The sequence below is a fragment of the Arachis duranensis genome, chromosome 9, assembly GCF_000817695.3.
Source record: "Arachis duranensis cultivar V14167 chromosome 9, aradu.V14167.gnm2.J7QH, whole genome shotgun sequence".
Lineage (NCBI taxonomy): Eukaryota > Viridiplantae > Streptophyta > Magnoliopsida > Fabales > Fabaceae > Arachis > Arachis duranensis.
The window spans coordinates 10,484,363-10,511,544 of record NC_029780.3 but is presented as its reverse complement, the minus strand read 5'-3'; the positions used below and the strand labels follow the sequence as shown (position 1 = coordinate 10,511,544).

The 27,182-nt window shown below is 34.7% G+C and overlaps 4 protein-coding genes across 9 annotated transcripts in view; all 4 read left to right on the top strand.

The window, feature by feature from the left end:
• Positions 1-203: 203 nt before the first annotated feature.
• LOC107464614 (RPM1-interacting protein 4) lies at positions 204-6,017 on the top strand. The gene is made up of 4 exons (XM_016083530.3): positions 204-428; positions 3,922-4,434; positions 4,713-4,901; positions 5,272-6,017. The coding sequence occupies exons 1-4, from the start codon at positions 423-425 to the stop codon at positions 5,299-5,301; spliced, it is 738 nt and encodes a 245-aa protein (XP_015939016.1). The 5' UTR covers positions 204-422; the 3' UTR covers positions 5,302-6,017.
• A 10,364-nt stretch (positions 6,018-16,381) lies between these two features.
• LOC107464672 (zinc finger CCCH domain-containing protein 62) lies at positions 16,382-20,048 on the top strand. 2 transcript variants are annotated; one of them, XM_016083611.3, is made up of 9 exons: positions 16,382-16,638; positions 16,738-16,829; positions 17,483-17,597; positions 17,687-17,748; positions 18,201-18,252; positions 18,511-18,622; positions 18,962-19,060; positions 19,166-19,293; positions 19,387-20,048. In XM_016083611.3, the coding sequence occupies exons 1-9, from the start codon at positions 16,484-16,486 to the stop codon at positions 19,880-19,882; spliced, it is 1,311 nt and encodes a 436-aa protein (XP_015939097.1). In that variant the 5' UTR covers positions 16,382-16,483; the 3' UTR covers positions 19,883-20,048. The 2 variants fall into 2 exon arrangements, with proteins under 2 accessions (XP_015939097.1, XP_015939098.1); XM_016083612.3 differs by having other exon boundaries at positions 16,586-16,638; positions 17,366-17,597; positions 19,387-20,046.
• A 1,143-nt stretch (positions 20,049-21,191) lies between these two features.
• The window catches only part of LOC107464622 (NADH dehydrogenase [ubiquinone] 1 alpha subcomplex subunit 2), a 63,522-nt gene continuing 57,531 nt past the window's right edge, over positions 21,192-27,182 (top strand). For all 5 annotated transcript variants that reach the window (XM_052254098.1, XM_052254096.1, XM_052254097.1 and 2 more), the window contains exons 1-3: positions 21,192-21,339; positions 25,509-25,601; positions 25,734-25,840. In XM_052254098.1, coding sequence (XP_052110058.1) covers positions 25,516-25,601; positions 25,734-25,840 — 193 coding nt within the window. In that variant the 5' untranslated portion in view covers positions 21,192-21,339; positions 25,509-25,515. The remainder of the gene's footprint in view (positions 21,340-25,508; positions 25,602-25,733; positions 25,841-27,182) is intronic.
• The window catches only part of LOC107464676 (NADH dehydrogenase [ubiquinone] 1 alpha subcomplex subunit 2), a 63,240-nt gene continuing 57,253 nt past the window's right edge, over positions 21,196-27,182 (top strand). The window contains exon 1 of the mRNA XM_052254100.1: positions 21,196-21,339. The gene's annotated coding sequence lies outside the window, so the exon portion shown is untranslated. The remainder of the gene's footprint in view (positions 21,340-27,182) is intronic.

Sequence of the window (27,182 nt, the reverse complement as noted above, 5' to 3'; positions counted from 1 at the left end):
AATTTCATGAAATGTAATGACTTGGTAGACACAGAATTTTGAAAACAGAAAACTTATAATAATAATAATAATAATAATAATAATAATAATAATAATACAAAGACACCGGGGAAAAAAGTAATGGTCAAACATTACCGGTGGCTCCGGTTAACGGTTGATAAACCTCTCTCTCTTGTAATTAAGCTCTCTCTCCTCTTTCTCACATAACTCAGCGTCACAGGCTCCAGCTCTGATCCCTCACCATCGCCGTGTAGCCTTCGTTTCTTCGCCGGCCACCGCCGCGTCTCCGTTCTGCTCCGTTCTTCGCCTTCTCCACCTCGTCTCCAGTGCTCCGTTCTTCTCTTCGCTCAATCACCGCCGCCTCTCCATTTTGCTCCGTTCTGCTCTGAACTTTCTGGAGATTTTCCCAAGCCTGGTTAGAAATGACAGTAAGTTTTTTAATTTTTAGTTTTTGTCATAGTTTTTTTACGTTCTATCTGTTTGTGATTGCTGAGAAAATTGTACAAATTGGTTAGGAAATTTTCTTTTTCCTTTTTATTTTTTATTTTTTATTTTAATTATATAGAGGAATTCAATGTCTTGCATTATGTTTTATGTTTTTGCTATGTTAGGTGAGGTTTTTCTTATTCTTCTGTATTTTGAGTTTCTTTTCATCTTCTAGACTTTGAGATGGTTGACCAAATTTCTTGGTCAACTCGTTTCGTCTGCAGCCAAATTAACAATTAGCAGCTTAAGTTTTTCTGATATTCAATAAGATTCTTATGCCATGGATTATGCTGCTTTAAGAAGTTAGCTTGTAGCCTTGTGTATAGAGGTGGATATATACCTTAAAATTCAAAATTTTCTAGGGTATGGATCATCTACATAATTAATCAAGAAACTATGATACTTTGTACTTGTAGTGAATTGCTAAATTGTATATTTGGATTAGTCAAAGAAAAGAGACCTCAATCAGCTTTGAGCGCTGTGTGTGAGTATGTTCTTCTGCGTTTTTTGGTTGAAACAAGTAATCCTTCATTTGGAGGGACTCCTCTGCTCTGGCTGGGTAGGACCACTTAGGAGGCAAAGCTCTCCCTTCCGAGTTTTAGTAAGTCTTATATGCATAGGAATTGAACCTAAAATCTCTGATTCACCTAGCAAAAGTTTCTTCCAGCTGAGCAACATATACATTGGTGTTTGTTCTTATGCTTTAGGCTGGGTTTGGTAAAGCTTTTTCAGGAGGTGCTTGTGCTTTTAAAAGCACAAGCACGTCATTTTGCGTTTGGTAAATTAAAAAGCTCAAGTGCTTGTGCTTGCGGCTTTTAAAAGTTAGGGGCGCTTTTGAAAGTACCTAGGAGGGAGCTTTTCAAAGTTGGCTTGTGCTTTTCAAAATTTAAAAGTCTAATATAACCTCATATGTTAACTAATTTTCAAATTTAATGTTTACATTTATGTCTATTATAGTATTTTTAAATTTTAAAAGCTATTTTACCAAACACAATTGATGTTGCTTATGTTTATTAAAAGTTGTTTTTGATTTGATTTACCAAACATAAATGCTACAACTTTTAAAAAGCTATCTTTTAAAAGTTAACTTTTATAAGCTACTTTTAAAAAGTAAAAGCTTTACCAAACTAAGCCTTAGTCTTACGTTTGAGTTAACAGAATAACTTTGATCAGCTGAAATGTTCACCTTAAATACTGAATACTGACCCTTAGACTTGTTAAGGGACTTAAGCTTAGTTCGGTAAAACTTTTATTTTTCAAAAGTAGCTTGTAAAAGTTAGCTTTTTAAAAGATGATTATTTTAAGAAGTGTAGCATTTATGTTTGGTAAAAAATTAAAAATGACTTTCAATAAACACAAGCAACAACAATTACGTTTGGTAAAATAGTTTTTAAAATTTAAAAATACTATAAGAGACATAAATTTAAGTATCAAATTTGAAAATTAGTTAATATATGAGGTTATATTAGACTTTTAAATTTTGAAAAGTACAAGCCAATTTTGAAAAGTTCCACCTTAGTGTTTTCAGAAGTACTCCGATCTTTTAAAAACTGCAAGTACAAGCACATATTATTTTTTATTTACGAAACACAAAATAAGAAGCTTGTGCTTTTAAAAAGCACAAGCACCTCTTGGAAAAGCTTTACCAAACCAAGCCTTGGAATACCATGCATAACAAAAAAAAAAAGGAAATCTCAACTTCCCTGCTTACGTTTAACAAGAGAGACATTTTATTTATTTATTTTAGGGATGAAACAACCATTCTCGTAAGTGAAATTGGTTGTAAGGTTGCAGGTGTTATTCCCTTTGGTGCGATAACTTGCCAGACGCCAATACCTGAGAATATTACTTTGCAGGTGGCATCTGTTCTGATGGAAAAAAATAGTGAAAATTGAACTTGTGGGATTCAGACTTAACTGATGTTGCAAATATGTATTAGTTAACATAAATAATGGGGAACTAAGCTTGATCACTATAAATTGAACTAAGAAATCGCTAAAAGCATCATTTTGATTAAATAACAGAAAACAGTTGTAGTTGAAGTTCAATCAATATGTTTTATGTCTTCTAATTTATGATTTGTATGGTAGAAAGGGCTTAAGTTTAGTTCTTCTTTGGAAAATATGTGGATTAGTTTTGGCGGTCACGGTAACATGGCTAGAAAATTGAGACTTTGGGCATCCTATAAGCCCTAACAATCACCTATTGTAGAAAAGATGCTAGAATATTGCCTGAGGTAGTTTTGTGATATGAGGAAACCAATAAGTAGGTTTGGAAGTGATTCAGGTTAACTTGTGAGCCAGCTCAAGCTTGACTCATTAATGGCTTATTGGCTTAATAAGTTTCGCTCATGAGTTTGTGAGTTGACTCGATTATATATATATTATTATAAAGATTTACATAATATGTATTACCTTTTTTTATTTTTAATTTATAATTTTTTAGTTAGAATATTACATATTTACCATTTTAACTAACCTTATATTTGTTATTACTATTTTATTTGAAAGGTGGTTAATGGGCATGTTAGTGCCTATTAAGTAATATGCTAGTAAAATATAATTATGATAGAGGTCTTGTATCATATATATTAATAAATATATATAATTGATAGTTTTTTAATAAGTTATAGTTCATAGCAATTATGTTCATGTTATTTAAGTCAGCTTGTGAGTTCAAGACAATTCATAAGCTTTTGGTGAGTTGGCTTGAACCTTACATTAGGCGCAATTATTGATTAGTCGAGCTGGTGAATCAAGTTCAATTTTTGTGAGATGAACATGAACTTAGCCTTGATCGGCTTAATTTGGCTCACTTTCACCATGCTGACAAGGCTTGTAGAAACCCTTGGTAAGAGAAGATCAGATGGAAACATCCCATACAGTAGTCAAAGGTAGAGAGGGACCGAGTAAAGTTGTAGCCGAAAAGCTTAGGTTCAAATTATTTGCCTACAAACATGGTGTACACTCTGGATTAGGTTAACACGACTTGTGATCCGTGTAGTTAGTGGCAAAAAGCTTTGCTATAAGATTATTAGCCTACAGTACTTAGGGAACTTGTGAAGCTAAATTTCTCTACGTTCTCTTGACTTGAGCATGTTTGAATGAAATGATTATAGACTAAAAGTAAAAATCATATTTATATTTATTTACACAACCTAATATTGGCTGTGTTTACTTTTCAATGTTAGTAAAAGATTGTCATGACTCATGAGTTGGTCAAATGTGGACAAATGCTGTGTAAATTTCTTCCAATTGTATCTTTGTGTTCTCTTATAAAGTAACCTTACATGTGGAACATTTTTTGCTTCAATTTGATTCAACTCGCTAAAGTACCATTTATTGCCATGAAAAGAGAAAGAGAACTTGTTATTTGGTATTTCTGCTGCTATTCTTTATACTTAACGTACTTCTTTTCAATGTCTCAATTTGACAGCAACGTTCTCATGTACCAAAATTTGGCAATTGGGAAAGTGGAGAAAATGTTCCTTATACAGCTTATTTTGACAAGGCCCGGAAAGATCGAACAGGCACGAAGATGATAAACCCGAATGACCCTGAGGAGAATCCGGATTTATCATTTGATAATTCATCATCTGATCAGCTACCTCCGGTCAAACTGAGAGCTGATTCAGAGCATCCATCTGGAAAGGGATCAGCGAGATCATCACATGAGTTACAGAAGAGCAACGATGACGGTAATCCTAAGCCTTTTGTTGACTCTCCTGCTCGTCAAGCAGGCCATGGAGTAGGTTCTGCTGATAACCGCAGAAGACCTTCTAGACAAAGTACTGGTTCTGAATACAGCATTGAACGTTCTCCCCTTCATCGCCAGGCTAGAGCCCCCGGCAGGGATAGTCCATCATGGGAAGGAAAGAATTCCTATGATAGCAGCCACGGAACACCAGGAAGATCTCGGTTAAGACCAGCCAATCGTGGCGATGAAACTGTTAGTTTTCTTAGTCCAATTCTTTCTTGATAGCCATGCATTATATGAAACTTTAAGAGCTTTTGGTATATATTACATGAGTTGCATTATATTACTGGGATCACATGTCGTAGTGGATGGAGTGTGAGTCTTTAGGGTGTTCCACACCATGTGTACACGTAATTTTTTTCATATTACATCAATGATTCATCAGTCATCAAACTTCCAAGATTTCACCTCTCTTTTTATACGTGTTAGCTTAACAAAAAATGCTGAGTTTAAGCATTCTGATATGGCAGCCTGACAAAGGAGCAGCTGTTCCAAAGTTTGGTGAGTGGGATGTTAGTAACCCTGCATCAGCTGATGGCTATACTCACATTTTTAACAAAGTGAGGGAGGAGAGACAGGGTGGAGCTGGAGTTACTCCAGGAACACCTAACCAGAGACCACACCTTATCCGGAACCAACCTAGCAATGACAAAGCACAGGTATGCATGCAATGGATTAACCTCCTCAAAAGTACACAAATTGGTTAAGTAGGTTTGAACACCCTTCAATCAATAAATTCCAATGCGTGTGGGACCTACTAAAGTATCCAAGGATGTGTTTTGGTTTGTGTTTTTATTTTTGGCATTTTTTGTTTTAAAGATTTTGTGAAAAAAATTGTAGAAAAAGAAAACATGCTTTTATTTTCACGGTTTTCTTTCACAAAATCCTAAAATTAGAAAGGACAAAGCAAATAAGCCTGTTGAATCTCATTTTTCTTTCCAACTTAGCGGAATGTTATGAGACATAGATGGATAAGTTTGGAATATTCACCATACTGATCCTTGTATTTGTTTGTTTTTGCTTCTTCAGTGTTGCTGCTTTTGGTGGAGCAACAAATGATCCATTGGATGTGTGAATTATTTTCTCAACAGATAAGAGATCAAAAGGGGAGAAAATAGTGTGAATGATCATGAGGGGTGTGTAGCACTTGTAAATATTCAAGGCTCTCTCTTTCTCTGTCCCTGCGGGAAAGATAGAGTAAATGGTCAAATTAGTCTCTGAAAAATCACTAGTTTTTCAAATTAGTCCCTGAAAGATTTTGTTAATCAAATTCGTCCTTTAAAGGTTTTAAATTACTCATGTTAGTCCTTTGATCACATTGTTTGTTAATGGTGTCAAAATATGCTAATGTGACATGTTAAGTGATATTCCAACACACACTTAAAAGTCTTAATTGACTATTAACATGATTAGTTTATAAAATTAGATAAAATCAACTCCAAATTGAGGTATTCCAATGCCTCAAGTTCTCCTCACAATTAGGTTTTGATTTGATCTAATTTAATAAATTTATTATGTTAATAGTCAATTAAGACTGATAGGTATGTGTTGGAGTGTTATTTAATGTGTCACATTAGCAAATTTGACACCATTAACAAACAAAATAATAGAAGGACTAACATGACTAATTTAAAATATTTAAAGGACGAATTTGATTAAAAAAATCTTTTGGAGACCAATTTTAAAAATGAGTGATTTTTTAGAAACTAATTTGACTATTTACTCGAAAAAGACATGATTGAAGTGCATTTATTATATATACTTTATTTTATGCATATTTTCTTCCCAACCCTCCCCCTCCTCCCTTTCTTTTTTTTTTCCCACTATCTTCGATTGTCAATTAAACACAATTTGTATGGAAAAACGATGAACTTTCTTTCTTTTTATCTTATTCTGTGGTGTTAATGTTGTGCCTTTTAAAGTAGAAATTAATTGTATTTACATGAGACATAAGAGATTGTTTATATAATTCTTTTCTAAAGAACTTATGGGTTTGTTTATGTAGTAAAATCACGTATCTAGCTTGAAATTGATAGACAGAAATATATAAATTATTATATCTCTAACAAGTTTTTTATGTTATTTTAGAGCATTACTTTTGTATAAATTTTGTATGGGTATTTTTTCTTCTTTTTTATTTGTTTTACATTAAGATTTTTTTTTCCAAATTTACAAGGATTGAATTTTAAATTTTAAATTTTGATCTAATATTATGAAATGACTTTTCAAAAGCTTAAAAGCTTAAATTAATAAATAAAAATATATGAATGATTATATCTTTAATGTATTCGTTAATTTAGTAAATGAGATTTGGTTGGCTTTTTTTGTATAATAAAATCTAATGTTTATATTTAATCTTAAAAATACCTAGCATTGCCTTGAAAGAGGGCGTTATGAATTTTTGATGGGTTGGCGGTGATTTTAATATTAAAAAATATATTTTGTAAATATATTTTTAGACATTATATTTAGAATGTACGATAGAATTAATTTTTGATAATTTTAAAAGTAATAAAAAAATACGAGAATCGTTTAACCCATAAATTGCTTGAACCAATTCAATTTTGTAGCGATTAATTGATCAAAACTAATAATACAAAAAATATTTATAAAAGATATATTTGTATATATTTTTATATATCAGTGATACTATGCGTACAAATAATTTTGTAACTAATTTTAATTAAATTGGCACAACTCTAACAAAAAAAACATACAAGTGTCATTACTTTTTTTTATTTTTTTATCAGAAAATTTTTGTTGGAGAATACAAAAACTTATTGATATAGCACTAAAATTTTTGTGCATAGCACAAACTTATCAATATATCATAAAAAAATTTTACATAGTACATAAATTTTTTCATAGCACAAAACATTTTACACATAGCACATAAATTTTATTGCAAATATATTTTATTAGTTGGGTGAGTCAATGTTCTGATATGTGATTCTTCAAAAATTTTTGCATTGTGCACAAAAATTTATGTAATGCATACATTTTGTTGATTGGGTGTCAATGTTTTGGACACGTAGTATTTTAAAAATTTATAATTTATGTAAAGTACCAAATTTTTTGTGTTGTTCACTAAAATTTTTGTATTGTATACTAAAATTTTCATATTGTGCATATTTTGCTAGTGCACCAAAATTTATGTGATGTGAGTCAAAATTTTTGTACTCTAATTTTTTGAATATATATAAGAGAAGAAGACGAAAAAGACCACACCATGATGTTAATGAAGTAGGATGAGGAGGAAGAAAAAAAATAAATAGAAGAAATCAAATAAGAGAAGAAGAAGGCGTTGAAGAAAAAAAAAATAAGAAGGAAAAAAGGACAACATTAAAAAAGAGTAAGAGAAGAAAAAACGACGGTAATAATGATGATGACAACATTGTTGTAAAAGAATTGAGTAGAAAAAATACAATGAAAAAGAAAAAAACGACGATGGTAATGACTTTGAAAAAGTGCGTGTAATAAGCACACTTGATTGGACTTGATTTAAAAATTATTTGACTGCCTAACTTGTGCTGCAAAAAACAAATATAAATTAAAAAAGTTTACTAAAAATACAAAAAATTTAAGTTTTTTATACATTTATTTTATATTTATTAAAAAAATAAAGTTTTATGCTATTAATAATTTTTCTACATATATTCGTAAGACATATATCAACTAATTTCATTGAATAAATTACTATTAATTCCCATAAATTTTGTAAACGCGAACAAAAATATCATTAAATAAGAAAATTAATGTTATACCCATGATAAATTGGTTCTGTGTGATAGCAGTACTCAAACTCTAATTTTATGTTAACTTTTCAATAAAATTTGCAAATTATTCTCACCCTTTATTTTCTTCCCCAAATTCTAAATTTTCACAACGCTCACTCTTGTTCTTCCTCCATTGCCGCCGCCAGCCACCATCCCTATTCGAGACTTTAATCGAACACCTGATGTCTTTCTCCAACGAGCAGCGCTCCCACACCTCAGCAATTCGCAAAAATTAAAATGAAGCCAAATTTTGAACTATTGAACTACAACCAAATCTAATACCAACTGAAGAACATTCAAAGATCATAGATCATGCATCAAATTGAACAATTTAAAAGTCGAATACCTTTGATTTTGCTTCAGAATCAACTGAGGAAGTGACTAGCATCATTGAATGACACTCTAATCCAATTAAAAAAGGTGGAGAGGAAGTCTTCAATAACGACATCAAAAAAGGAGTAGCACAGCTCTTTGAACTAGAGAAAGAAGTAGAACTCAACGTCATGGACTCTCTCCAACGGTAACTCCAACAGATTCCTAAGTGCCGTCGATCAGTTGGGACATGAGCTACTGTTAGAGTATCTCCATGCTATTTGGTTGGCGCGGAACCGACTTCTCTTAGACAAAGCAAACTTGCCATGCGTAGTTGGCCATGGAGCAGGCGACATTAAGATCGCGCTTTCCTGCGATGAGTCAATCTCTGCCTCCATCTCGCACCACAGCCACCTGGTCAGCATCTAACCCGAACGTCTTCAAGGTCAATATGGACGTGGCGAAGAAGAGTGAGTTTTTGGATTTCTACAAGCTCCTGTGTAATTACTTTGTCCTCAAATATTCTGAAATCAGGAGAGGTGGTGGTAAAAAAAGGATTCTTGAGTGTTGCATACTACGAATTGATAGAGAATAAAGATGATAGGAAGGGAAGTAGTGGCACTGGAGAAAGGAAGGGAAGACAGTAGTAATAAGTAATAAGAGAAAGTACTCGTAGCGGAAAGAATTGTAAAAAATTTGGAGAAAAAAATAAAAAGGATCATTTGAAAATTTTGGCTCATTAATTTTCATATGAGAAAGTAACGTGTGTTATTCAACGTTATGATGGTTTGAGGAGATAATACAGTAATGTGACGGCGTTAGTTAGCTGAGCAGGGGCTAGTAATCGGATCGTCCGATTTCTTTGTTGGAGAAGGGGGTGCACAAATCGGACGGTCCGATTTGTGGTTCAGGAAAAATTTCGAGCATAGTAATCGGACCGTCCGATTACATGATGCTGCGATATTTTTGGTTAACTTAACTGAAATCGGATGATCTGATTTGCTGAATGATAAAAATTCTGAATTTGAAAGTGAGGAAAATCGGACGGTCCGATTTCAGGGCGTACTAAAATTGGCATGCGGTCGGACCATCCGATTTATGGTTTTATATATACCTCAACATTACCCGAAGTCTCCATTTTTTGTTAGTCTGTGAAATTTCTCTCCTGAAACCCCTTTAGTTCTTTCTTCTTCTTCTTCATTATTTCGGCAGCAGCTTTCATGTTTATTGTTTGAAGATCCTATTTGCAGTAAGTTTGAGAGTATTTTCTGTGAGTACATCATAATGGATGATAGAGTATTATTAAAGATTTATTATCATGGGCAGATTTTATTACAAACAGCTGAAGGTGTAAAATTTGTGTGTGAAAATTCATTGGATATTATTATTCCATTTACATTGTCGTTTGAAGAATTAAAAGGTGTAATTTGTGAGAAGATGGATTCTCAAATATGTAGGAGAATATCGTGCATTTTGTACAGGAACCTAGTATCTGTATTTGGTGGGTTCGTTCAGTTTCAAATCAAATATGTAACCGATGAAGCGAGCATGCAAGATATGTTTTCAGTGTACATGGAAACTCGCTCACAGATATCATTCATCGAGTTGTATATTGAGTTTGAGCAGTCGGAAGCAGACCGGAATATTGAGATGGAAAATTATAATAGTGATAGTGAGGAGGAGTTCGAAAGTAATTATAAATGCCTTGATCCGGGTGGAGATGGAGATCAGGCCGAGGACACAATACAGGCAAAGGTGGCCGATGTGGCAAATGCACTAGTAAACCAGCATCCGTTTGTGGAGCCTACTTTCATGCGCTCACTGGACTTGGAGGCCATGCATACACCGGAATTTCCTGAGTATATGAATGCAGGTATGCAGTTTTGATACAATGTATGATAGAATAATATGACAGATATATTAGTTAGCATGACGAACAGGCTAGGTCCGGGTCAAATCGGGCCGGTTCAAAGAAAGCCAGACCGGTTCGAACCGGAGCAAACCAAACCGGACTGGTTTGAACCAAACCGGACCGGTTCGAACCAAGCCGGACCGGTTCGAACCAAACCGGTCCGGCTCAAATTAAACCGATTCCGACATTGGTATATTGATATTGATTGTGTTATTATTTATTTTTTTGTTCAGCCTAATTTTATTCTTATAATTTAATAATTTGATTTAATTATGACCGGTTCAACCGGATAAACCAGTGACCCGGTCATTTGACCTGCAGAGCTTCCTGTTGTAGCGGATGGTGAATTTATGGTCGGGATGGAATTCAGTTCTAGGGAGGCAGTGATTAAGGCGATGAAAGATTATACAATCCGTCGAGGCGTGGATTATCGGGTGTACGAGTCGGAGCCAACAACATTCTATGCTAAATGTACACAGTACGGTTCCGGTTGTGACTGGCTGATCAGGGTGAGTAAAATGTCCCGAAAGTACTGCTGGGAGGTAAGGAGGTACAATGGTAGTCACACGTGTACTCGAGCATGCATTTCTCAAGATCATTCCAAATTGGGTTCCGACACAATTGCAGAAGCAATTAAGCCGTTGGTAGAAGTTGACCCATCTATAAAAGTAAAATCAGTCATTGCGGAGGTACAGTCGAAGTTTAATTACACTGTAAGTTATCGGAAAGCCTGGTTAGCAAAGCAGAAGGCAGTGGAGTCAATTTTCGGCGGGTGGGAAGCTTCGTATGAAGCTTTGCCCATATGGTTTGAGGCCATGTGTCACAAAGAGCCATCAGCGGTCGTTCACTTTGAAACAATGCCTGCGTACCAGGGTGATGAATTGGTTCCTGACATCCGTGTCTTACATCGAGTCTTCTGGAGTTATTACCCATGTATCAGAGCATTCCGACATTGCAAGCCAATAGTGCAGGTAGATGGAACTCATTTGTATGGAAAATATAAAGGTTGTCTGTTAGTGGCAGTTTCTCAAGACAACAACAACAATATTGAGGCACGTATTAAGGCTGGACATGTGTTCTCTGAGGTTGTGACGACTAAATTGCATGCAAATCAGCGGGCATCGGGAAACATCCAGGTTAGTTGCTTTGATAGACAGAATGAGGTCTTTGAGGTACGTGAGATGCCTAGTGGCGTGGAGTACGCAGTCGACCTACGTCGAAGAGTTTGTGACTGTGGCGAATTCCAAGTGGATCGCATTCCGTGTCGACATGTATTTGCTTGTTGTGCAAATCAGCGACTTGATTGGCAGGTGTATGTTCATGAAGTATACAAGATGGATCAAATTCGAAAAGTTTACAGAGCTAGGTTTAGGCCATTAGGAAATCCAACAACGTGGCCCGTTTATAATGGACCTCGTTTTGTAGGCAATCCGTTTCTTAGACGTGTAGCCAAAGGTCGGCCAAAGATGACCCGCTTCTTGAACGAGATGGACACTCGGATGCTGCGTGCGCCGAGGCGCTGCAAGCAATGTGGGGCCGAGGGCCATAGCCGTAGCAGATGTCGTCAACGTGGTGGTGCAAGTGCAGATCCAGCCACATGAACTTGCTATATTAATTTATGATTTTGTTGCATGACTATTTGCACCTATTATATGATCTTGTGTTATTTGAACCTCTTATATGACCCTGTGTTATTTGAACCTATCTCATGAACTTGTTGTATGAAATTATGATCCTGTTTCATGACTATCTGAACCCATTATATGAATATGTTACACGAACTCAAACATATTTAGTTACATAAACTCTACTTAACATAGTACATGTCAAATACAATAGTACATCACATAAACTCCAACTGACATATTACGTGCGAATTAAAATAATACATGACCTAAAAGAACGATACGCAAATAAAATAGTACATCACATAAACTCCAATGAAAATAGTACATCACATAAACTCCAACTAACATAGTACGTGCGAATTAAAATAATACATGACTATTTGCACGAGACACAAATAAAATAGTACATAACATAAACTCCAATGAAAATAGTACATCACATAAACTCCAATGAAAATAGTACATCACATAAACTCTAATTATTCATAGTCAACGCGAATAAAAGGCTACTTTCTTCTTCCCCACTTCATTTTGTCACAGAACTTTTTGCACTTCTTTGCAACCCTTTTAAAAGTAGATGGAGTATATCTATTAGTGCTTCGGCGTGGAGGATCAGTCCTAAGGTCATATCCTTTTCCCTTTTGACTTGTGGCCGTACCTATTGAAATAGAGCAAGCTCTAATAAAATGTATTTCTCAATTAAATATAGCTCTAATAAAGCGTATTTCTCAAATAAATATACCTGCACTAGGCGCTGGATCGTTGCCGTCGGAGTCATCGTCACCATTTGTATCATCCGCATTACCTTCCTCATCATCATCCTCATCCTCATCTTCATCGTCATCATCGTCATCGTCATCATCATCATCATCTAGACGATCTACTAGGTAGTCATCAGCCTCATCAGCAGCTGCCTTATTACTCTCATGAATGAGACTCATCGGAATACGTCGTGGGTTCCCGCTCTGTATGACACCTCCCATGGCAACTTCACTCCGACTCGAATCAATAGAATGTCAACCACCAGAATGTGATGAGGATGTGTGGTGTCGAGCTCTCGAGTCTAATGACATCCTACCTGAAGCAAGACCACTCGGATCCTGCGGAGCCATGAATCCAAGTAACTGGCTAAATGAGGCTTGTTCTCCTGAGTCAAAATGTGGAACACCCCAATACTGCTGATGTAATGGAACTGATGGAGTAAAGTAATCTGCAGGATGACTCTGAGGAATATATGACTGAGGTGCCTTTTGTGTTTCTGGCTGAGAAACTGGGGGTGGTGGTGGGGGCGGTGATGGAGGCGGCGGTTGGTTATCCTGATGATCTGTTGGGTGGCCCTCTAGATTCTCTTGAAATGCGAGATCTGTCAGTTGCAAGTGGGCACCATATGCCCCCCGATACCATTGCATGTAAATATCCAAGGGACTATGTAATGGAACCAGTGGATCAGAAAGAATGTGACTATACCGATTCGTCCATTGCATGACCCAGGATGAATGCACATCGGACCAATCTTCATTCTTAGGTCCAGTCAAGACCTCGCCATGTGCATGACCTAGGTTCCGCTCTTGCTGAGGCACACCCTGACTCAAACCAAACTGTCTCCTCAACCTATCAGACGCATGCCACTCAATGCATTCAAAAGAGATAAGCGGCACGGTTGCACTCCAAATAACCGAGTGGTGGAGGATGTCAGCCGGAATCAGACCCGCCTCAATGCGCTCAACTCCATAAGCCTCCCAAACAAACTGAACACATTGAAGATAATAGAGTATTACACACCAGATAATAATACTTCTAATGAAAAATATAAAGACAACTGAATATCACATACTTGTCCTTCCTGCAGATCGTCCAATACCCTCCTATAGTGCGCCAGAGAATGATATCTATAAGCCCGTTCATCACAGTCCCAATTACGCCATCTGACATCAAACAGCCCATTGTAAACAACTTATGATAAAACTCACAACAGCCCATTATAAACAACTTATGATAAAACTCTCAATTAAAAGGTGATGCACTTATTCAAAGCAGATGATGTTTGAACTTACCTATTAGCAAGCGGAAAGACTCGAGGATTGCCTGGTATAGGCGAGAGAAATGGTAAACGAATCCAAGCCTAGGTAAGCAGAAGGGTCAGCGGTCCATCAATCTCCTTGCAGTTGACACGAGTAGCCCTACACAATGCTCTATACAAGTGCGCCAAACATGCCGAACCCCAACTAAATTCTCTAATCCCGCCGAAGTTACGGAGCAACGGCAGAAATTTCCAGTGCACTCCTGCCGCAGACTTGTCCCCAAACATAATGGTCCCAAATAATAACATTATGTGACACTTTACATACCTCTGAACCTGAATATCATTATCTAAGACTATATGTTCTTTTAGTCTCCGAAACCAAGTCAACTTTACAAAACTTCCTCTACATTCTGTCTTCCTGGGTGCAACACCAAAATGATGGAGGCATTCGACCTCTAACGCCTCATAACTACTCATAGTCGGTCCTGTAACTGGAAGACCATTTGTCGGAAGCCCAAAAATTACCGCCACATCCTCCAACGTCACGGAACACTCGCCAATTGGAAAATGAAAAGTATGCGTCTCGGGCCGCCATCTCTCGATCAGAGCGTTAACCAATGCCGATTGACATTGGACAACTCCAATCTGCGAAACGTAATAAAATCCAGTCTCCCGCAAATGCCCCTCCACAATTGGATTATATGGATCCGGTGGCATATAATGATCGCATATTAACATTCGTGAAACCTACAAAACATAGCCATATATCACATTAATCAAATATAACCATGCTTAATTAACATACCATATTTAACATTCTTGCATTCTCATTATCATATAAGCAACATAACATAATTAATAAACATTAAATGAAACTAAATTTATCATCTACTTATTACTATTATTTCCATGAAAGCTATATTTTCTAATATCTACATCCTAATCTTTCTTCGTAACGATTTCCATTCGTTTAATGTAAATAGATAGAATGAATGTTAAACTCAAATAAATTTAAAATTAAATCTAATTATTATTATTACTCGACAGCAATATAAAATTATATCTGTTAATTCTAACTTCAATATCTAAACTAAATCCTATTTGGTTTATAGTAATAACTATTAATAATATCTAATTTATATTTATATAACTGATTCCCCACTATTTTCTTGTATATTATTATTATTATTATTATTATTATTATTATTATTATTATTATTATTATTGTACGGGCACATATGGAAATTAAATTAACAACCATACATTACATTATTCTACTAACTAACCACATTATTATTATTCTTACAGTAATTAACTATCTAAACTAGTTTAACTTACTAAACTAACCCTAAACTAACGGTCACTATAATAATAATAATAATAATAATAATAATAATAATAATAATAATAATAATACCTCGTTCAGGATAAATAAATTAATGTCACTAATCACTAATTATACTTACACAACTCTAACACATGAAATAACTAACTAACAGCATACATTCACTGATTATAAAAATTGCATGTAATCTAATTATTATTATTATTTAAATTAAAAAAATTAATTTAATAAAATAAACTTACATAATTAGGTTGATCAAGATAATTAACAATGTGTAACTCTAGACGATTCACATCTTTTGTTCTTCTTCTCCTTGGCATTTTTCAACTTTCCCTCCTTAAATTTTTTTGCTGCTGAAACTTCAATGGAAGAAAGAAAATGGAACTTGAAAGAGATACATGAGAGTGAGAGAGGAACTAAGTTGGGGCACTGGATGGAAGGATGGGGTTTTACTCCAATGTGAGAAGGGGTCCACTCCCTGGGTTCGTGCATGCTCGACGCGTGGCTATGGTGCGCAAATCGGACGGTCCGATTTGTTCACCATCCACGCCAGTAATCGGACCGTCCGATTTCATACTCCCCAAATCGGACCGTCCAATTTCACCTTCGTAGCCACCACACTCCTGTAATGCACGCCACACCCCAATATCGATGGAATACACCAAAGCCACCCTCATATTAAAATTAAAAAAGTGGAAAATTTTATTAAAGTTAACAAAAAATTAGAATTGTTGTCATATAAAACTCATTTTTTATAAATATAACGTTAATTTTTTTATTTAATGAATATTTTTATTAATATATATAAAATTTATGGATACAAATAATAGTTTATTCTATTATTTTATTATATTGAGTTTAACTTAGATAAACTTTGCCAACGAGTTATAAATGACATATAATTTCTTCATCTTCGCCTAAAATCTCGGTTCGAGTCTCCCTCCTAATTTAAAAAAAAAAAAAAATCGAGTGAACTTTTCAACTTTTTAACTCGCCCCATTCAACGAATAACCTCGGTGAGATGGGCGATATATGGGGATGATGATGTTTGTGTTGGAGACAAAATTGTAATTTCAAGCACATTCTGCGCCTAATTTATTTAAATAAATTGTTGTCCTATTTAATATTTATTATTCCTAGAATTTTGAAGTCTTTCTGACAACGGTCATGAAATCATATTCATATGTATTAACCCTCTGAACTCTCAAGTCTGAACCCAATAGCCTCAAGCAGCAGACAGAATCAATGGCGAACAAACATTCACCTTTGGAGCCACACGAACTCAGCAGCGACCAGGGTTCCTACTGTGACGATTTCGAAGGAGATCCCTTTTATGAAGAAACGGAGAGCAAGTTCTCATACCTCTCACTCTCACCTTCCACGAACAAGGCACAAGCAAGGTATTTATTTGTCTGATCTTTCTCCCGTTTGAACTAATCATGATTCAGAATCTATGCAAGTTGATGGTGAGCTTCTCTTAATTTGGTGTTTGCTTTCAGAGTTGTTGATGGTACAAATCCAGAAGAGATAGAGATAACAACACCTGCTTCTAACGAAGTAAATTTTGAGAGGGTTGAAAGGTTAATCAAAGGTTAGTGTCTATTTCTTCCCTCATACATATTTATAATTTGAGATTTGTTTCTTGATTTCTTTATGTCTATGATCAAATGAGCGGAATTAAATAGAGGAAATGTAGACAGACAATGAAACCCTAAGCTATTATTAGTTACTCATGTAGTGAAAACAAGTCTCCCTTGTGCAAAGATAGTAGAGATATGCCTCCTGCCTCCATTCTTCTTGTATCTAATGAAATTAGCTTAAAATTAGTCCTGGAATATGTTTATTGTTCCTCTATTGGATCAAGGGAAGAAAGGACAGGGTAGTAGGGGACTGCTCTGGAGATTATGATGTCAGATATGGAACTAGAAAGAATTCTAATGGCACTTAGTTTGGGAGAGGCATATTCAGAATTTAAATGAAAGGGATGTAGTTTTTTCTGTACTGGTTTTTAAATTAATTGGATTTATGTTTCAGGCTTTTCATTGGTTTTTCCGAATTATTTGGTTGATTTGTTTCCCTTCTCCAAACATATATTTGTCCTCAATGTCCTTGTCTCTTTTGTCTCAGGACAATAACCAATCGCTGCCAAAGAGATGTTGAAATGCTAAACTGTTAGCCACTGAGGTGGGTTGTTATTAGTTTTGAAAGATTTCCTTGATGTTCTGTTGTTGTGTTGGCTGGCAGGGGGAATGCTAGAGAGATTGAAAGTTGACGAATGCAAGTTGTATTTGCGAAAGAATTGTCTTAGGCTATCTGGAAATAAGGATGTACTCGTCCAGCGTATTAAGGAGCATCTGCAGTAAGTTATTATAATTATTATTATTTAAAATAAAACAATTTCTTACTTTGGTAAACCACATGGCATTTCTGATTCTGCTATATTTCCAGGATCATAAATGGTGGAGGCGAAAGAAAGTACCCACGCTCTAGCTTTGTGTTGGACTGTAAAGGTGAGTGAGTACTAATAATTTTCAAAATAAAAAAATTTGTGTTGAATTTTTTTTCTTTGGTGAGATACGTTGATTTAAATTTTAAACCTCTTTGTAGAATTCGTTTTTGTCAGGTATGTTTAGAAGTAACAATATGATAATACTCACTAATATGTTTAAAAATTAAAAGAAACATTATAGATGTTTGTTTTCCCCTCCATTTTTGCCCCTTAAGTACTTTGTTTTAAAAAGTATATGTTTTTTACTCATCATCAACTCCAATATTTTCCCTTTCACCAGTTGGTGAAATTTACACTTTACAATTCTAGTGTCAATGAGGATGTAAAGACAATTTCTACAATTCACTATAGACTGGAAAGTTGTAACTATGGTGGTTATGCCACTCATATTCTTATAGTTCTTGAATAATTAAATATCACGGTCTTCAGAATCTAATGAAAAGTGTAATGCAGGTGATGCATGCACTGGGGATGTTGTTTTGTTTGAGCAGAATGTTTATGAAATGTATGTAAGCTGTTCTGCTTCTGTTTCTTTATTTACTTCTTTCGTCCTTTTTCAAATAACTTTCAGTGTGTGATTGATAATAAAGATCTACCTTGCTTACAACACAAGAAAGCATACAATACGTCTAATAGACAGCATTTATTTATTCATTTATTTTAAATTTGACACATAAGTACACAGAGTTGCCTTATTGGTTTTGTTGATGTTACAATTACTGCCATCTTTTTCCTGTTTTCTTATCAGAATTGGTTTTCTCAGGTTCAACATAGCATCTAGAAGTGCCAGCGGTCCATCATGTGGTAAAAGGACTGTTGCAGGTCGCATAGTGAAAGAAAGCTATGGCACTGCCAAGCAGCAGCATACTTTTACGGTAAGAAAAAGGGAAATGTTATGGTGTATTGTACCTTTCAATGAAGAATAGGATTGTTCTTTTTAGTGAGAATTTTCCTAGTTCACCCAATTCTACTCTTCACCTAAGAAATTCCCTGAGAAAAATGTTCTTATATGATGCTGACTTTATGGTGGCATTGGTCATCAATGATTTAAGCCGAGGTTATTTTCCAAGTAGAAGAATGCTATTATCATAGTCGTTGTTAAACCCGTAGTTCATGAATTAAGCTACTATTTTTTTTTTTCAACATTTTGAACCATTCATTCTTCCTTTTCCTTCCAGTAACAATGTGTGCATCTTTTTTTCTTTCTGATGTAGATTGAAGTACTCTGGAGCAAAGGAGAAAAGCCTTTTCCTCCGCTTCATCCCCTATTGATTAAGGGTCGAAACCTTTATAGGTTGAAGACTTTGAGACAGGTTCTCATTGTTTGACAGACCTTCTTCCCCCATCATTCTTTTTTAACCTTCTTCCTCTCATCATTTAATCTTTATTACCATATGTGTCTCTATTCTCCACTTCAGAAATGGGAGGATGAAGGGGAAAGGCAGAAAATATTGACGGAGAAACACTCGAGGGGATCTATTGCTCGGGCAGATAGAGAAGCAAGGGTACAAGAAAAAGTGAACAGACAAGCAATTGTGGAAAACAGGTACCATAAATAATTCAGGACTTTAAATTCAAGTCTTCTTGTTTATGTTTGTAAAATTATGTGATGTCCTTTCTACATTCTACAAATATTCAGGGTCTCCAGAAAGCATTCAGTAATACATCATCCTCATGCCATTAATCAAGAAAAACCAGCATTCCCATCTAAGAGTTCAGCTGTATCTGCCATTAATCAAGAAAAACCACCATTCCCATCAGCAGTGACCGAACAGTGGAGTAAGTCTGCTAGTTCTAGACGATCGAATGAATCGACATCATTTGGTGTTAACCATGTAAATAACCAGCAAGATTGGAAGCACTCATCTGACCCAATCATTAAAGCTCAACTTGGTGACCTCCACTCCAAAGAAAAAGGGCAATACCAATACCATCCTAGTGAGAGAAACAGGTTTGCACACAGAAATCCTTTGACTAGTGCTAATCACCTTCTTCCGTTGCTGAACAACAGAGAAATCCACAAGCAAAAGCAGCTATGTAGATATTATGCTGGTGGGGGGTGCTATTTTGGGGACAATTGCAAATTTGTACATGATTTGATACTATCAAATCAAGAACAAAGTCTTATCCAGTAGAGATAAAGTCAGCTACATGGATCAAACTATGTTATTGCGTCCTATCATGTATCTTTATCCGGACTTGAGACGGATTATGCAACATAGGTGAAGATAGGTGTTTGATACTATCAAATAATATTATTTAAATCAATGAAAAGTGGTATATAGAGTGTTGTTTTTAAATTAGTTAATTCATATGTTAATCAAAATGTCACTCTTTCTTGTTGGCGAAATCATAATACTTGGAAAGATGATATTCTTCTAAGTAAAAAAAATTTCATATGATTATTGGGAGGTAAAATATCGAAAAGTGGAGATTGTTGGTGATTTTAAAAATATGAGAATAAATAGAATTTATCATTGGCGAATTGTAAATTTTAAAAGGTGAATTTGGCAGCGCATTGGCAATTTGTCCATGACGAATTATCTGTTTTAATTTTTTAAAAGTGAATTCGTCGATGGCAAAATATTTTTTTATTTTTTAATATTTTAAAAATATAATTTGTCAAAACTCAAAAGTGAATATTTTTTATTATTTTTAATTTTAAAAAATACAATACATTAATAACAAATTCTGATTATCATATTTCAATAAATAACATATTACACCATTTAAATCGAGACAATATTTGTTTGTAGAAAAATCAAAATACTCAATAAAAATACAAATATAATCAATTTTGTTTTAGAAAAATCACATAAAAATGCTGTTTATTTTGTTTTATACTAATATTTTATTCTATGTTTTTATTTATTAAATTTGCAAAGTTATAATACCAAATATAAATGTCATGGAAATGACAAGTCTACCCTCCTATTAGCTTTGGTTCTTCACCCAAAAGTGAACTGAACACTCGAATAGTATCCATCACTTCGTGGCTTCTTACGCAACAACGTCATTCAAACTTTGTGATTACATTCAGGTAAACTAATTACACATTAACTGTTCAAAATTTTGGTTTGATTTTCTTATTGTATACATACATGTCTAATCTAAAACCCTCCTTCTTGATACTGATATCAAGTCACAAGGTGGCAAGGTTTTGAAAACCGGACCGGCCGGTCGGACCGGTTCAACCGGGAACTGGCAACGCAAACAGTCCGGTCCTCCTCCTATAACCGCCTAAAAAAACCGTTTGAAAACCGGTAAATCGGTCGAGACTGGCCGGTTGGACCGAACCGGTAACCGGACGGTTCTCTTAAAACGATGTCGTTTCTTATATTTAAAAAAAAAAAAATAAAAACTCGATAACACTCGTTCTCCACCCCCTTTCCCCATTCACTCAGATTCACCTAATCACCTCACAGCTCACTCCAAGGAATCCATCATCGCCGAACCCTAGCCCTAGGAACCCCGAACCGTAGCCCTCCATCGTCGCCGCCGTTCAGAGGTCGTCAGCGCCGCCGCTGTCCCAAGTCCTCAGGAACCCAGTAAGTCAGCAGGTCTCTTCGTCTTCGCTGGCTTTTCGAACCAGGTGAGTGCTCCTCGTCTTCATCTTCTCTGAGCTTCTTCTTCAATTTTTGATCCATATTGTTTCAATTCTTCTTGGGTCTTGGTTTGAAGTTTGGTTCTTCTTCTTCTTTGGTCTTCAGTCTTCGTTTTTCGGACTTCAGTCTTCGTTCTTCGTTCTTTGTTCTTCAGTCTTCCTTGTATGTATGGTTCTGATTGCTGTGGAAATTCGTTCTTTGTTCTTCAATTCCTTGTATCTATGTTCTTCCTTGTATGTATGTTTGGATTGGTTGCTAATGCTAGAAACTGTCTCTGTTATGTGATTTGTATCCAGAACACCTAATAGGCTAATATTGCTGTTTTAGTGTTTTGCTGTTTTGTAATTCTACTTGTTACTCTGTTTTGGTCTAGAACACCTAATATGCTGGACAATTGTAACTGTTACTCTGTTTTGGTCCAGAACACCTAATATGTTGGAAACTTACTCTATTATGTAACTGTTACTCTGTTTTAGTGTTTTGTTGTTTTGTTAATGCTGGAAACTTGTAATGTTTTGCAATATTGTTGAATGCTGTAGGCAGAATTTAGATATGGTCTTGTTAATTTCATATCTGTTTTTAATGCTGAAAACTTATTCTGTTTTGCTGTTTTGTTAATGCTGAAAACTTACTCTTCTTGGGTCTTGGCTCCTGTTTTTAATTGCTGATGGCTCCTGCTTTAGGTTAAGAATATGGTTAATCATTGTGTTGTGGCTCCTATTTTTAATTGCTGATGGCTCTTAACTTGTTGTTGTTCATTGTGTTGTGGGGCTATTTTTAATTTCATATCTGTTTTTCATTGTGTTGTAGTTGCTGGTTTTGCTTTGATTTGTAGTTGCTGGGTGAATGTTTAGTGTTTTGTAATTGCTGGCTTTGTTTTCTAATTGTTGGTTTTGCTGATGGCTCCTAATTTTTTTGTTCAAATTTGCTAATGGCTTTGATGTGTAGTTGCTGGTTGTGCTAGTTTTGCTGGCTTTGTTTGTAATTGCTAGGTGAAGGTTTAGTGTTTTGAATGTCTGATATTCTGATTTGTGATTTCTGAATCTGAAATTAATTAAATCATTGATTTTGTGTTGTTGAAATTGTTGATTAAAATGGATTTGTTATGCTGTTGTTGCCATTTTTTAATTTTTAAGTATGATGTTTTTGAATTTTTGTTGAAATAGTTATTGATTTCAGGGTGAGTTTTTTCTTATTCTTCTGTATTTTGAGTTTCTTTTCATCTTCTAGACTTTGAGATGGTTGACCAAATTTCTTGGTCAACTCGTTTCGTCTGCAGCCAAATTAACAATTAGCAGCTTCAGTTTTTCTGCAATTCAATAAGATTCTTATGCCATGGATTATGCTGCTTTAAGAAGTTAGCTTGTAGCCTTGTGTATAGGGGTGGATATATATCTTAAAATTCAAAATTTTCTAGGGTATGGATCATCTACATAATTAATCAAGAAACTATAATACTTTGTACTTGTAGTGAATTGCTAAATTGTATATTTGGATTAGTCAAAGAAAAGAGACCTCAATCAGCTTTGAGCGCTGTGTGTGAGTTTGTTCTTCTGCCCTTTTTGGTTGAAAGTTGAAACAAGTAATCCTTCATTTGGAGGGACTCCTCTGCTCTGGCTGGGTAGGACCACTTAGGAAGCAAAGCTCTCCCTTCCGAGTTTTAACAAGTCTTATATGCATAGGAATTGAACCTAAAATCTCTGATTCACCTAGCAAAAGTTTCTTCCAGCTGAGCAACATATACATTGGTGTTTGTTCTTATGCTTTAGTCTTACGTTTGAGTTAACAGCATAACTTTGATCAGCTGAAATGTTCACCTTAAATACTGAGTACTGACCCTTAGACTTGTTAAGGGACTTGGGCTTAGTTTGGTAAAATCTTTATTTTTCAAAAGTAGCTTTCAAAAGTAGCTTGTAAAAGTTAGCTTTTAAAAGATGATTTTTTTTAAGAAGTATAGCATTTATGTTTGGTAAATTAAATTAAATAACTTTCAATAAACACAAGCAACAACAATTACGTTTGATAAAATAGTTTTCAAAATTTAAAAATACTATAAGAGACATAAATCTAAGCGTCAAATTTGAAAATTAGTTAATATATGAGGTTATATTAGACTTTTAAATTTTGAAAAGCACAAGCCGATTTTGAAAAGTTCCACCTTAGTGCTTTCAAAAGTACTCCGATCTTTTAAAAACTGCAAGTACAAGCACATAGTCTTCTTTATTTACCAAACACAAAATAAGAAGCTTGTGATTTTAAAAAGCATAAGCACCTCTTCGAAAAGCTTTACCAAACCAAACCTTAGAATACTATGAGTAACAAAAAAAAAAGGAAATCTCAACTTCCCTGCTTAGTTTAACTAGAGAGACATTTTATATATTTATTCATTTATTTTAGGGATGAAACAACCATTCTCGTAAGTGAAATTGGTTGTAAGGTTGCAGGTGTTATTCCCTTTGGTGCGATAACTTGCCAGACGCCAATACCTGAGAATATTACTTTGCAGGTGGCATCTGTTCTGATGGAAAAAAATAATGAAAATTGAACTTGTGGGATTCAGACTTAACTGATGTTGCAAATATGTATTAGTTAACATAAATAATGGGAAACTAAGCTTGATCACTATAAATTGAACTAAGAAATGGCTAAAAGCATCATTTTGATTAAATAACAGAAAACAGTTGTAGTTGAAGTTCAATCAATATGTGTTATGTCTTCTAAGTTATGATTCGTATGGCAGAAAGGGCTTAAGTTTAGTTCTTCTTTGGAAAATATGTGGATTAGTTTTGGCGATCACGGTAACATGGCTAGAAAATTGAGACTTTGGGCATCCTGTAATGCTCAAGCGCTAACAATCACCTATTGTAGAAAAGATGCTAGAATATTGCCTTAGGTAGTTTTGTGATACGAGGAAACCAATAAGTAGGTTTGGAAGTGATTTAGGTTAACTTGTGAGCCAGCTCAAATTTGACTCGCTAATGGCTTATTGGCTTAATAAGTTTCGCTCATGAGTTTGTGAGTTGAGCTTAGACTTGAATTTGAGCTCATATATTAAATGAGTTCAGTTTGAGTTTGGGTAATTTCAACTCATTGGCTTGTGAGTTGGTTTGATTATATATATATATATATATATAAAGAGTTATGCAGACATACTATTATAAATTAAAAATAAAAAAAGGTAATACATATTATGTAAATATATATATATTAAAGGTGGACATTTTCGGAACCTAGAGGATTTGATACGGGGTTTTGCAATATGATAAGAATTAATGTCATTCTCATACTGATTTTCAAAGATTTCTTAGCTATAATTTCTTTATCTGTAATTTTTTTTTGTCTATAGTTTTTTCTCATTTTAGTTTGTGGAGATGCTGCTGCATTTTATTTTTTCTTCCCTGGATCAGTACATTCCAATTTTTCGCTGTAATTGTTCTTCAGAAATTAGTATTGTGCAGAAGTATCCAATTTTACCTTGGATCTGTTGTTGTAAGTCTTCCGAAGTATTTATGTATTTTTTTATGAAATTTTTATCATGGTTCTTGTTTATGATTTTATTGAATTTCAAGGATATTCTGCAATCAGAGTGTAGGTATAGGGTTGTACTTTTGTAATATGATTGGAATATGCAGTTTCTATTTTCTTCTTTCAAGTTTTTTAAATTCTAGTAAATAAGTGGCCAAATTTTGGGCAGTAGAACTTCTGCTAGATCATATTGCTCAGTATTGCTTGTTTATTGGGAGAAAACTCAATAGTGGTTGGGCTGAAAATGATAATAATTATGAAATCTTAACCTGAGTTTAGTTAGTTGTTGTCTGGGTGAATGCTTGGGGGTTCAGACACTTTAAAATTCTCTTGCTTTTTGGAACTTTTGTTTGAGATCAGTCTTCATAATATTGGCATGTAGACTTTTATATCTATGTGCAATGAAAGAACATTGCAAGTATGTTTCCAACTTCCAAGTAGTAGAATTTTGTGTATACTTTTGGGGCCTTTTAATTGATTGTCAATTATTTGTAGCTTAGCATTGCAACTTTGGGCAGTTCTGCCTGTATTAGTTTATCTTACATTCTGTTTGTTGGGTTTTAGTTTTACCTCCCTTCTTTATTGCCTCGTGACGAGGAAAAATCTGAAATAGATTATTAAATTGAGCTAGGGAAGCAATGGCATGGAGAGGACATCTTTCAAAGAACATAAGGGAGCTTAGGTTTTTGATGTGCCAGTCGTCACCTGCAAGCTCATCTGCAAGGTTATATTTATATTCACTTTTTTTGGGGGGGAATATCACCGCTTTATTATTTACATATCTTAGTGTGATTTGATTACTTACATCTTATAGATAGGTGAGTATCAATTAATGTTGTTTTTTTCATTATCTTAGGACATTTGTGGAAAAGAACTATAAGGAACTCAAGACTTTGAACCCGAAATTGCCAATACTGATCCGTGAATGCAGTGGAGCGGAACCCCAACTATGGGCAAGATATGGTATCACCATCTAAGTCCCGTTCTTATCTGTTTAATCTGAATTTGTCACCATATTATTAATAAAAATTAATTTTGACTTTTAGAATAATATGTAACGTAGCAAGCATATCTAGGATGAAATGAATGAAAACAAATGAAACAGTAGAATCCGCACTGAACAGCCTATTACAATTAGCAATGATCTTCATTGTTGCTGATTTCTTCCTTCCATATCATGGGAGACACAATTTTTAAGAATTTGATAGATCAGATGGATTGGATAGCAGCAGAACATTCCGGTGAATGAACTGCCTCCATTTAGTTGGCACTCGCTGGGTTTGGTAAACTTTTTTAGGAGGTGCTTGTGCTTTTAAAAAGCACAAGCACGTCATTTTGCGTTTGGTAAATTAAAAAGCTCAAGTGCTTGTGCTTGCGGCTTTTAAAAGTTAGGGGTGTTTTTGAAAGCACCTAGGAGGGAGCTTTTCAAAGCTGGCTTATGCTTACCAAATTTTTTTCATTTTTCCGCACATATTTCCCGCTATTATATTGCCATTAAAATCTTCATATATTTCTAACTTCTCTTCCTAACCTTCATAAAATCTAACACAATCTTCATATATTTTTTATTTTTCAACCTAATCTTCACAAATTTCAACACAAATACATCTCTATCACATATTAGGTATGAACTTCTATCTATTTATATTATTTTTTTTGCGTTAATTTTGTATTTTTTCAGTAGAAGACATTTTTAATTTGATTTTACCAAACGTAAGTGCTGCAGCTTTTAAAAAACTGTATTTTAAAAGACAGCTTTCATAAGCTACTTTTAAAAAGCAAAAGCTTTACCAAACTAAGCCTTAGTTGGCACTCATGTGGTCATTTCTCCTTGCGTCCCAATTTACGTATCTTGTGATGTGTGGTCTACTTGATTAACTAGCTGTTGGTTTACTCAGCACTCTAGCTGAGAAGCTCATTCCTGCAAACTGGTTCCCAAGTTGCAAAGTGCCCTCCTTCCTATCATTTGGACATAATGTATAACCACATTTGAGAGAGAATAATTTTATGGGATGAGTTTTACATCTTTTGAAAACTGAGATGCTCCAATTTTTGGCAAACTGTTGATATAAAACAAAATAAATTTGCATCTTCCTAGTTGCAAAATCTATCCCTGTTCTGAAATTACACATTTTTGCTCAAAGAAAAATACCATATAAACAATTGCTGAAAGAAAATATAATATTGTTTTCTTTTCTTAAATATTGATCAACAACTATAAATCCTTATCCACTATGTGGGTGTCAACTGCATGGATCAGACAGTGCAGTTACACCCTGTCATGAATCATATACGGAATTAGCTT